The sequence below is a fragment of the Solanum pennellii genome, chromosome 7 (genome assembly GCF_001406875.1).
Source record: "Solanum pennellii chromosome 7, SPENNV200".
NCBI lineage: Eukaryota > Viridiplantae > Streptophyta > Magnoliopsida > Solanales > Solanaceae > Solanum > Solanum pennellii.
In genome coordinates, this window is record NC_028643.1 from 7,981,254 (window position 1) to 7,994,911 (window position 13,658).

Genomic DNA, 13,658 nt, shown 5'->3' on the forward strand with positions numbered 1-13,658 from the left:
AGATGATTCATTTAGTGCTTTTTAGCATAGACTAGTGGATCCACTTAGTAGTATAGGTTCTATACTCATGGCAAGGTATAGTGCGGCTTTGGAAGCGTGAAATAAAACGGTTTATCATCACGATAGCTCAAGTAATGGTTGTCGGTTAAAGAAATTCCCACAACACTATTTCGTATTTTTATATTCATTAGAAATATTTGTATTTTCATATACAAACAGTGTCATATTGTATCTTTGTATACATACATAGTTATTATTGTATTTCTAAATACAAAGAGTTGAAAAATCATGTTTTAAAGCTTTTCTTTATATTGCATTTATTTACACTACTTTATATTAAAATCGGTTTATTTCAGTTGAGTTAAGTAAAGTCAAGGTAAGTGTTTCTTTCACACTCTTCTCAAGTTTATGTAATGTTTAGCATTTCAACTCGCATACTCGTACATTCAATATACTAATGTCAGTTGACCTACATCGTATTGATGCAAATGAAGGTAAAGATGATCAGCATCCAGCGCTTCGTTGATCCAGTGAGCATTCAAAGTCATTTGGTGAGCCTCCTAGCTTTTCGAAGGATCCTTTTTATTGCTTTCACTATTTTAGTTTATTAAGATTTCATGGGTTTTGTCCCGACATCCATCTCAGTTGTTTAGAGGCTTCATAGACAGAGTTAGTTAATGTTAGTTCATAGTCCTTACTTTTTCTTTTCAGTTAAGTTGAGATTTGAGTTGCCTTTTAGCCAGTGAATGTTATTTAATACATTCTAAATATATAATTTGAGTCGTTCAGTACTTTCTTTAAAGTATTTATCATGAGTATGTCTTCTGCCGTGTAAGTAAGTCAGGCCAAGGGTTTGCATGGGGCCAGCACTGGTTCTCGAGTGCCAGTCCCTCCCAGGGTGTAGGATCGGGCGTAATAGTCTAGTGGTAACCTTGCAAGGCTTTGTGGTCCAAAAACCAGTCAGCCTAACCCTTAGTACATGGGTCGTAGATCGTTCTGGGTCAGTCCAATTTTTTGAACATTTTGAAACTAAACAATTTAAAATATTTACATATAGAGGGGGAATAAAGCTGAAATGGAGCATCAAACTGCAACTGCTAGATTGGTGCCCTGTGTAATTAATTTTTGATGTGAGAGTGATAGGATCGATTGTTTGTTGCTGGAAGTATACAATCATGGGGATGACCAGGCTGATTTTATTTAAGTTTTTTGTATTTCTCATTTGGTTGATAAAAAGGTTTATTTACCAAAAAAATGACAATAATAATAAATGATGATGATTATGGTGATGGTGATGGTGATGGTGATAGTGATGATGGTGATGGTGATGGTGGTGGTTGTGGTGATGATGATGATGATAATTGTTATGACCCAAATTGGTGAGATTGGCACCCACACTAATCTTTTGGTGGGAGAACCATTACTACACCCCAACGACGACGACCACGATAACAATAGTGATGATGATATTAATGATAATAATAAAAATGATACTTGTCACGACCCAGACAGTCGAGATTGACACCCACACTAATCCTTCGATGGGAGAACAATTACTACACACCAACTAAGTAATTTTAACGAAAAACTATGCATTTAAATATAGGAAGCAGGATTAAGTGACTTAAGAAATACAGAGTTCCCATAAACTCCGGAAATTATATAAACACGAACAACGATTGCGGAACTTAACCCCTAAAACTGAAAGTCATTGTACCAAAACTCTAAATTCAACAAGTCTACGAGAAAAGGGTACAACCCAAAACTAAACATAAGCAATGTCTAAAAATATAAATAGTCTAAGTCCGAAAAGAGTGGACTAAACTAAGGATGGATCCATGGAAGCCTGAAAGAACTAGCTCACCCTTGAATTCGATCTCGATCAATGATCTCCTAGCTGAGGTCTATCAGTAACCGCCTGAACATGCTCGGTACTCAATAAAGATCGAGCAAGTGCAGTATTAGTACACAAATCACAATGTATTGATAGAATCACACAGTTATTCCAGTAAGCGAAACATAATCAAGCAATTACAAACCAGTAAACACACATATACAGAATACACAGATCATATATCATTTCAAGAACAACATAAAATTCCCAATAACAACGATAATAGACATGAACATAATAATCACAATGGTCCTCTCATGGAACCCACACCAAAACTTTTAGTGTGTCGTAGTGTGACGCCCGATCAAATATATGTGTCGAAACGTGACACCCGATTCAATATACGTGTCGAAACGTGATACGTGATCCAATAGATGTGTCCAAACACCCGATATAATATATGTATCAAAACGTGACACACGATCCAATGTATGTGTTGAAACATAACAGTTAATCCAATCAGCACAACCATAATCACAATCACAATCACATCCATAATGAACAATACTCATAGTCATACAATCAAATAATAAGTTCATAGCATGTAATTGTTTATATACATACATATACATACATACAAATCATTTGCAATAGATTTAATTTACATACCTTATTTTAATACATGCATGTATACCAACGAAACAATTAACCGATATACATCACACTAACAGGAAATCAAACCATCACGTACCTCGAAACCAAGCTTGAACCCTCCTAAAACTCTTGAGCCTTACCTTTCCAAATTCTTGTCTTTTGTTCTTGATATAAAAAAAATCAATTAAAGCAAGAATCAATAAACAAGACCTAAGTAGTAGTAGTAATGTAATATTAATAATAATAGTAATTACTACTACTACTACAAAAACATAACAATAATAATAATAATAATAATAACAACAACAACAACAACAACAATAATAATAATAATACAACAACAACAACGACAACAAAACAACAAAAATTATAATAGTAATTACTACTACTACTACAAAAACATAACAATAATAATAATAATACAACAACAACAACGACAACAAAACAACAAAAATTATAATAGTAATTACTACTACTACTACAAAAACATAACAATAATAATAATAATACAACAACAACAACGACAACAAAACAACAAAAATTATAATAGTAATTACTACTACTACTACAAAAACATAACAATAATAATAATAATACAACAACAACAACGACAACAAAACAACAAAAATTATAATAGTAATTACTACTACTACTACAAAAACATAACAATAATAATAATAATACAACAACAACAACGACAACAAAACAACAAAAATTATAATAGTAATTACTACTACTACTACAAAAACATAACAATAATAATAATAATACAACAACAACAACGACAACAAAACAACAAAAATTATAATAGTAATTACTACTACTACTACAAAAACATAACAATAATAATAATAATACAACAACAACAACGACAACAAAACAACAAAAATTATAATAGTAATTACTACTACTACTACAAAAACATAACAATAATAATAATAATACAACAACAACAACGACAACAAAACAACAAAAATTATAATAGTAATTACTACTACTACTACAAAAACATAACAATAATAATAATAATACAACAACAACAACGACAACAAAACAACAAAAATTATAATAGTAATTACTACTACTACTACAAAAACATAACAATAATAATAATAATACAACAACAACAACGACAACAAAACAACAAAAATTATAATAGTAATTACTACTACTACTACAAAAACATAACAATAATAATAATAATACAACAACAACAACGACAACAAAACAACAAAAATTATAATAGTAATTACTACTACTACTACAAAAACATAACAATAATAATAATAATACAACAACAACAACGACAACAAAACAACAAAAATTATAATAGTAATTACTACTACTACTACAAAAACATAACAATAATAATAATAATACAACAACAACAACGACAACAAAACAACAAAAATTATAATAGTAATTACTACTACTACTACAAAAACATAACAATAATAATAATAATACAACAACAACAACGACAACAAAACAACAAAAATTATAATAGTAATTACTACTACTACTACAAAAACATAACAATAATAATAATAATACAACAACAACAACGACAACAAAACAACAAAAATTATAATAGTAATTACTACTACTACTACAAAAACATAACAATAATAATAATAATACAACAACAACAACGACAACAAAACAACAAAAATTATAATAGTAATTACTACTACTACTACAAAAACATAACAATAATAATAATAATACAACAACAACAACGACAACAAAACAACAAAAATTATAATAGTAATTACTACTACTACTACAAAAACATAACAATAATAATAATAATACAACAACAACAACGACAACAAAACAACAAAAATTATAATAGTAATTACTACTACTACTACAAAAACATAACAATAATAATAATAATACAACAACAACAACGACAACAAAACAACAAAAATTATAATAGTAATTACTACTACTACTACAAAAACATAACAATAATAATAATAATACAACAACAACAACGACAACAAAACAACAAAAATTATAATAGTAATTACTACTACTACTACAAAAACATAACAATAATAATAATAATACAACAACAACAACGACAACAAAACAACAAAAATTATAATAGTAATTACTACTACTACTACAAAAACATAACAATAATAATAATAATACAACAACAACAACGACAACAAAACAACAAAAATTATAATAGTAATTACTACTACTACTACAAAAACATAACAATAATAATAATAATACAACAACAACAACGACAACAAAACAACAAAAATTATAATAGTAATTACTACTACTACTACAAAAACATAACAATAATAATAATAATACAACAACAACAACGACAACAAAACAACAAAAATTATAATAGTAATTACTACTACTACTACAAAAACATAACAATAATAATAATAATAATAATAACAACAACAACAACAACAACAATAATAATAATAATAATACAACAACAACAACGACAACAAAACAACAAAAATTATAATAGTAATTACTACTACTACTACAAAAACAAAAACAACAACAACGATGACGACGACAACACAACAACAAAAATAATAACAATAACAATAACAATAATAATAATAATAATAATAATAATAATAATAATACAACAACGACGGCGACAACGACAACGATAATACCGACGACGACGAATGCAACTACAACAACGATGACAATAATAATAACAACAACAACAAGGATTGTGATGTTTGATGAGATTGAAAAGTCAATTTTGGAAATGAGAAAGAATGCATGTAGAATAAGTGTAGCAAAGGCAATGAAACGTGTCATGAAAAGAGGTTACACGTTGCAACCACTTTCACATGTTGATGTTGCTATAAATCTGGGAGATCATCGACCACGATTAGTTACACAAACACAAGTACATTCAAAGTAGTATATATTAGTCAGATCTAGAGTAAATAATAACAATTTTAATAATAATAATTGTTATATCGTAATTTTACCATCTTTAGAAAATTCATTTTTTTGAAATGTTCCAAGTATAAAATAATTTGAGAAAAATACTCAGAAAGAGTCGTCACTTAATTTTTTTTTAAAGAAATTAAGAAAACTTAATTTTAAAAATATTTCAATAGATTAAATCTTTATAAATTTAGAAAAAATGGATGAGAGGTTCTTATTTACACTTCAAGAAGGTTTTTAAGGCATTTGAAGCGCCCGCTAATACGCGATTATCCTACGACTTGACAAAAGTACTTTTTTTTGCCTATTTTTTAGAAAAAAAGTTATCTAAAAATAATTTACATTATTAACTTGAAACAACAGATAGATAAAAAACAATTTTATTATTATTGTTTTCAAGAAAAAGGGATTTAAATGAAACATATGAATTAAAATGTATGTGACTAGAATTTTAACAAAATTTAATTTACTAGATCTTAGTTGAATCTCTTTTTTAAAAAATAATAAAATTTAGACCAATTTGATCGATATACCAAGAATTAATTTAAAGTAATTGAAGCTAAGTGAAAGTTTTGACTAAAAACATTTGAATAAGTAAAAAAGGACACACAAGTCAATAAAGTGAAATTTGTTTTTTAAAAAAATAAAACAAAACAACACAAAGAAATAGTTCAGCTTTTGGGGAATTCAATTAAGTTAATAAGAATTTTAAAACTAGAGTTAACAAAACAACAAAAAGTAAATAATCACAATCAAACAATTTAAGAGCAAGGAAGAGATTGAATTGGGGTCTTTCTTGAACCAAATTCACTGCCACTTTTGGGGTTTAAAACCAAAACCTGTTTGTATACATTTTTTGTATATTAGCGTATATCGGGTGTATACAACCCATTTTTCTGCTTTTTGAAATTTGTACGTCAACTCCAAAGACTTGTTGTTGATTTCTTAAGGTTGACTGACTCGATAAGGGGTAAAATTGAGTCTTTATGGCTCATATCGAAGATATACGAGAGAATGGAGTTCACATTGAACTCGAACAAATTTCATACAAAAAAGAACATAAATAATAGCATTAGCACTTATTAGTAGTGGAATTAACAAGGTAAATACACAAAATTTTCACCTGATATATTTGATCTTAGTTATATTCTAATGACAATAAACTAATATGCATCCAAGGCATGGTCGAGTACAACACTTCAAAGGGAATGTAGATCATTTCAAGTTTGACATTAACAACCTTAAACTTTGCAGAGGAACGAATAAGAAACGACGAAGCAATAAAGAATATCATATTTATCAGATCAAGGTAATATTAGTAAATGACCATGGATCTATATTCAAATGCAAAAATCGTATCAAAGCGATAGTGGATTCCAAAAATAATGCTTCATGGACTTGGTTCTTTAAACAGTTTAAGGAAGAGTATGGAGTTAGACAAAACATGTGTTTTATGTCGGATCGAAACGAAAGCATATGGAAAGGAACTGCTACTGTATATCCTAAATCCGAACATTATGCCTGCATATGGCACTTGTCAGTCAATGTGTTGAAGAATTTCAATATTAATACTGAAGATTTGAAGATTTTATTTTTTACACTGGCAAAGGCTTATACAAAACAACAGTTTAAGACGATTATGGGAAGAATAGACCAGATAGATACGCGCATACGACCATACTTGTTTGATATTGGTTATAGCAAATGGTCAAGAGCTTACTCGAATTGTAAGCGCACATGGACCATGACTTCAAACATCGCAGAGTCATTGAATAATGCTAACAGGTTAGCAAGGAGGTTACCAGTAATTTCAGTTCTTGAATTTATGAGGGTAACAATTCAAATGTGGATTCACAAGCACAATGAGGAGGCTGATAAGACAACATCTAATCTAACAAAAAAATATGATCTTTATCTACAGAAAAGTATTGCTTTGTCTTGCAATATGAGGGTATGCGTTTACTCTATTGAATAATAAATAATTGTATTTAATTCTCAATATATAGTGGCATGTATATTAACAATATCACATTTAAACTTTTAATTAGGTGATACCTTCAACTGTTGATCTGATAACTGTATTCGAGGGAGCAAAGAAGTACATAGTAAACTTGAACACAAAGATGTGTAGTTGCGGGAGATTTCAACATTATGAGATACCGTGTGGTCATGTAATTGTGGTTCTTAGATACAGAAAGTTGCATGAAGCAGATTTCTGTTCTGCTTTTTATAGCCTGAAGAATTTCAAAGATGCATATGTCATTCCTGTTGAGCCTATCCCATGCGAGAGTACATGGGATATACCAAGTTATATTTCAAAGCCTAAAATGATGTCACCTGGTCCAAAAAGATCAGCGGGAAGACCAAAATATGAACGCTGGAAGGGGTTTGCTGATGTGAAATTTAAAAGGTCGAAAATCACCTGCAGTAGATGCCGTCAAGTTGGACACAATAGAAAGACATGTTCAAATTATTCTGTGCAAAAAATAATAATTCCTTACAGTTACATCTGTTTTTATGTTCTTTTGAATGTTAGACACACGTTTTATTTTATTGAGTGCAGTTGTTATCATTGACATTTATAAATTTTGATTTCTTAAAAGATAGTATACAATATGCATACATTATTCATACAATTTTTCTAAGTAGTTCATAGTGCATACGAATTTCATACAAATTTCAGACAAATTTCATAATGTATAGATATTCTGTAAAACATACTGCCATTCGTTTCTCTTCCATATATTTCAGTGTAAAAATATGACATGCGTAATTCATACAATGTTCATACATAAGAATAAATTAGTTTATACATGTTTTGGAAGACAGATGTATTGTTAAACTAGTTCATACAAAGTTAAAATATATTTCATACAAAATACATACCTGATTTATACACATTATTACAAAAAATTTAATATATGACATATATTATTATTACATTGTTCATACTTAATGATAATTTTTTTGTAACATATTTTGGTACATTAAAATATTGTTTAATTATTTCATACAAAGTTAAATATTTTTCTTACAATATGAATACATAGCTGATGCGTTATTTTGTAATGATTATATATGTCATACATGATTCATACAACGTTCCTACATAATATTTATTTTTAAGGTTTTTTCATTTATTTAACTAGTTCATGCAGAGTTAAACTGTATTTCAAACAATAATGGTAACAATGATAATTTATATAAAACAATCTGTATTTCATATTAATAATAAAGCACTGGAAAAAAACATAAATAGTTCAATAGTTAAAAAAAAGCATGTCATTCAAAATAATGTTAAAAGGTGCAATGAATTTCTACTTTCTATTACGGGGTCTTGGAGTAGGATAATTGGTGATGTCCATAACTTGGTCTTTTGTCGTGCGAGATCCACCATACTTGCTAGCAATTGTACCCGTAACTTCACTTTCACTTATTGCGCCCTCTTCATTCTTTGATTTTGTATAATGCCAAAGTAATGTGGCATACCTCTGACGATGACATGTTGAATCAATGTCAATATCAAATACATTAAAAACATCATTGCTCATATATTCGACAAAAAGAGATGTGTATAGACCACAATCACAGTAAAATATTTGAAATTAGAAAAATTTTATAATTACTATATGATGATGTAATTTTTAGATGAAATGAATAAATAATAACAACTTTACATACTTGGAACTGTCTTCTACATCTGTCACATGCTTGATACTGAGAGGTTCGGATTGAGAAATTCTGTTGATACTCAGGGAGATTGTTAACATACAAATCAAGCCTTTTGCCATAAAATCATGTGCTCGACAGAAATAATGGAATCATGGTTGCAAGTTTATCAACAACTTCTTGTACTTTTTTGGTGTGAACGGATCCTCCAATCATCGAATCGTATACATGTAGACATCTAAGTTTGATTCGGAATACAACAAGAAAATCAATGGAAATTATCGCTGATATTGACAAGGATAATTACTTCGTCAACCCCATCCCAAGCAATGTTAGCAAGCAACTTAAATCCTCTAATGCACTGTCCAACATCATGGTCTGGGGAAATGCATCTCATGTCGCATTCTGTCTGTCTCCATTATTTCTCAAACGCATTAAACCAACAGTCAACAGTACTGTAAGAAGTGACTGTTTGGAAGTATTTTGCCTTCTTTCGAAGATAATACATAATTGTATTAATATGCTGTTACAAATAAAAAAACATATATAAAACACAATCGATACCTCCTACAAAAATTATATATAAAAAAGGTATATATATGTTTCATACCCAATTCATACATAAATCATACACAATAAAAATTATATACTGATTTCATAAACATTTCAATAAATTTTATTCATGAAAAATAAAATAATTATTCAACATTGAATCAAATTATGTCTTACCCCATCCTCCCAAGGTCTGCCCGGTTGACTCATTATATGAAAAAAAATCTTTTTCTGCGATTTTGACGACGTCAAAGTCCATTTGAGGATGAAATGTATTTTTAACCTTTGAGTATGCTGCTTTCCTGTGTATATTGTAATAAATATTATATAAATTTTGAAATTGTGAATTTAAATAAAATACATTATTTAACAAAATTTATAACTGCCACGACTGTTTGAAACATCTTTGAAAATTCATTGGTGGAACTCCTCGATCATTTCATCTGGAACATCGAACCCATTGTGACTTTGGAATGGATGTTTGATTGGGAAGCATATAGGTACTCTCTTTGAACTGCTTTCGCCTTCCGACAGTCTAATATAAGGAGAAGAATCGTATTTGCGGGGATTCTTATGTCTTGGTTGCACGCTTGGAGTCGTGGTAGCATTAAGAATTGGATCAACTGCGATGATTTGTGTCATAGTAAAATCAGGATAATCATCCACGTTGGTGATTTTGAATTGATGATCCAGGTACGTCAGCGTTTAAAGAACCACCAGTTGTCTTTTGAGCTTCATGTACATAAGATAAAAATCGTTATGTAAAAATAGAATTTAAAAATAAAATACATTTCATAATAATGTGTATGTCATACCATCGATGTTTGACATGTGGACGTATTCGTCCATTGAAACAGACGGCATAGCCGTTGGATCTTTAACAGATTGTGCAACATTGTGATTGGCGTCATCCTGATATTAATTTTCCGACAACATCAATACAAACAGTATTCAAATGTATATATAAAAGACACTTTCATACACATTTAATACATCATTGATACAATAATTTTATATATTGAAAAAAACACTTTCAGACATGATTAATACAAACATTTATACATATATAAGAAACTTTCATACATAATTAATAAAATATTTATACATGATTCACATATATATATGAAGATTTTTTCTGTTATTCAGTTAAAAGTCAAACAGTGAGTATAAATGTTCAGACAATTAACATAAAAACATCAACATACAATGATCAAACAACATTCATACACAACATAGACATTGATTCATACATGTTGTTGTGCCTTTGGTATTGGTTGACCTCTTGACAATCTAATCTCTTCAATTATCAGCTTAGTCGAGTTATCGACGTAAGTCTTGATATCAACCATGTGCTTGTCAACTTATCATTGTATAAAAAAATTAAAATAATAAAATAAAATATAGAGTAATTATATTAGTTCATTAAAATTAGATTGAAACTAACAGTAATTTTAAGATCTTTCAACTCTATCTTAACCTGTTAATTAAAATAATAAGTTTTGATATGTATAGTGTAATATCTAAAAACTATTTTAATTGTAAATTTGTAGTTCTACCTATGCAATCTCATCTTTCAACTCTACAAATCTTTGTTCAAAATCAACGCCATGCTTTTCCGAAGTTCCTTGCTCTTCCGAATCATGGTGAGTGTGAGATTGATTTAAAGTGGTGTCGTCCATAACAATTAACTCTTCTTCAGTAAAAATCATATTTCTGAATTTATGCTGCAGCAAAGAAAAATATGAGAATGTGTAACAATTTATAATTACTTTAATAATGTTCAATAAAAAATTGCCTGATTGCCATGTGTTTTGAATATCGTTTTCTTTAAATCGTCAAAAAAAATATAAGATCATTTGTTGTCTTCCAATTCAAGATACGCTACGAGCGATCTGAAGCATGGATATCAATTGTGTTGTCAAATGGATGACAACACTTATAAAACCATACCTGCAATGCTATATGGAACTGACTGAACTTAAATGACGAAAGATTTTTTTTTCAACTTTTGACTGCACGTTTAAGTGTTAAATAAAACACTCATTTCCCCCATAGAAATGTGGCACACTGGCCAGACTCAACTAAATCAAAATATAATTTAGGAATTGTTGTTTTTGAAGGGTCTGAAGCAGTTAGAAATGACGAAATGAAGTACAGAAATCCAATTTTAAACGGTCATCCTCTGCCCAATAGTTTTTCATTCTAAACTTTTGGTAAAAATTTGACTTGAGGACTTTGTCCATATTCCTAAAATTTTCTGAGATAAGTCTATTTGGAATAGACGAGTCAGAAACAAAATCAGAAATTGGTTCAGATTTCAGACCGGTTACAGCGACAAACTCTTTTAATCCAAAGTGTAACTCTTTACTATATATTACATTGATAACAAACATGTCATCTCTGTCATTTTCAGTTTCAAGAAGGAAAACTGACTTTGAATTTTTATGTTATGTAAATCATAAAAAAATCCAAATGGTGTTTCTTGTAAAAATTGTTGAAACTTGTCTTGATCGAGGAAGGTCAACAGATCAGCAAACACATTCATGTTGATACATGAAGACAAACGTGTTTGTCCCTTCTTCTCCTATAAAATTGGTAGAACTAAATTAATACTTTTAACTTAATATATAATTCATAATAAAATCATAGATATACTGCCATGTTAATGGACAATCAATGCAATTTATACACAAATCATACAAACTAATTGAATCAGTTCATACATAATTCATACAAACTAAAAACCAACAGATCATATATAGTTCATGGCAGTCAATGCAATTCATACACAAATCATACAATTGGAGTACATCAGTTCATATATAATTCAAACAAAATAATACATATTAGATTTTTTAAAAAATACAGCGTATTTCACATACAACATTGAAAATTCATTTCATACACGATTAATACATAACTCATAAAATATTCATACATACAAACAATTGTCAAGTTAAATAATGAATAAACAACTATACAATACAAAAATAGCAATTCATACAAAACTCATACATAATTCATATTTTATAGGATTGCCAAATAAAAAAAAGTTAAACTCAACTACATATAATATTTTAACAAAAATTTAAAATAATCTTTTTTACTGACCTTGACAATTTTTGAGGGTTTCTTTGTGCATTGTATCTTTGATTCCTTCTTTGAGGACGTTCTTGTCGATCGACCAATTTCAATACCTTTTGATCTTTTATTTTTTAATTCATCAACATAGTCAGAATTTGATTCTGACGATGTTTGAATTTCTTTTCCCTTCCTCTTCTTCCCTCTTTTTTTTTTTTTTCTTTTTTTTTTTTTTCAGTCTTCGATTTACCAGAACTGACAATCTGTTTTCCAGTTGATTTTCGCGGTTGAGTTTGTGTCAATATATTGAATGAAGGAGCATGAAAGTCATCATCTGATGATTCTTCAACCATTTTTTTTTACTTTTACTTGATGTTCCACTGACTTTCCTCGACATTCTTAACAAACTTAACAAAAAAGTAAAATAGTCTATGAAGATGCTGTGGAATGAAATAGATCTGTAATGGGAATGTGGAAGAATCTGTTCGAAATGGGGAAGATAACGGTGAGGACGATTTAGGGAGATGATTTATGACGATTTGGGGAAGATAATTGATTTAGGCGTGTTGAGTGATTTTGCAGGGTGTTCGGCTATTGGTGATTTAGGTTTTGTTTTAAAAAGGTAACATTATAATTTGAACTGTAAAAGGTAACTGTTAAAAAAGTTAACTGAAATTTTTTATTATTAATATTAATCTGAAAAAAATTTAAGAATTTATTTTAAAAAAGGTAACCGAAAGATTAAAATAAATAAATAAATATAATAATTATTATTTACATAATTACTTAAAATTTATTTTTAATATTTTTAATTGAAATGCTATAACTTGATAATAATGTGCTATAAGTAATTTATTTTTAAAGAGTATGTTTGTAACTTGATATATATGGTCTTAAATGTATATGGGGTGTTATT

At 28.9% G+C, this 13,658-nt stretch overlaps 1 protein-coding gene across 1 annotated transcript; it reads left to right on the forward strand.

Annotated features, from left to right (window-relative positions):
* Positions 1-6,893: 6,893 nt before the first annotated feature.
* On the forward strand, positions 6,894-13,270 carry LOC107024812. Its single transcript, XM_015225764.1, has 3 exons — positions 6,894-7,391; positions 7,489-7,881; positions 13,199-13,270. Exons 1-3 carry the CDS (start codon positions 6,894-6,896, stop codon positions 13,268-13,270), a joined length of 963 nt encoding a protein of 320 aa, XP_015081250.1.
* Positions 13,271-13,658: the final 388 nt, after the last annotated feature.

What these genes read in the sequence shown, in the direction of transcription:
- LOC107024812 (XM_015225764.1), top strand. Translation starts at nt 6,894, where the DNA reads ATGTCGGATCGAAACGAAAGCATATGGAAAGGAACTGCTACTGTATAT. An exon ending in CTTTGTCTTGCAATATGAGG is followed by an intron (nt 7,392 to 7,488) that starts GTATGCGTTTAC and finishes ACTTTTAATTAG; the next exon opens with GTGATACCTTCAACTGTTGA. An exon ending in CCTGCAGTAGATGCCGTCAA is followed by an intron (nt 7,882 to 13,198) that starts GTTGGACACAAT and finishes GGAATGAAATAG; the next exon opens with ATCTGTAATGGGAATGTGGA.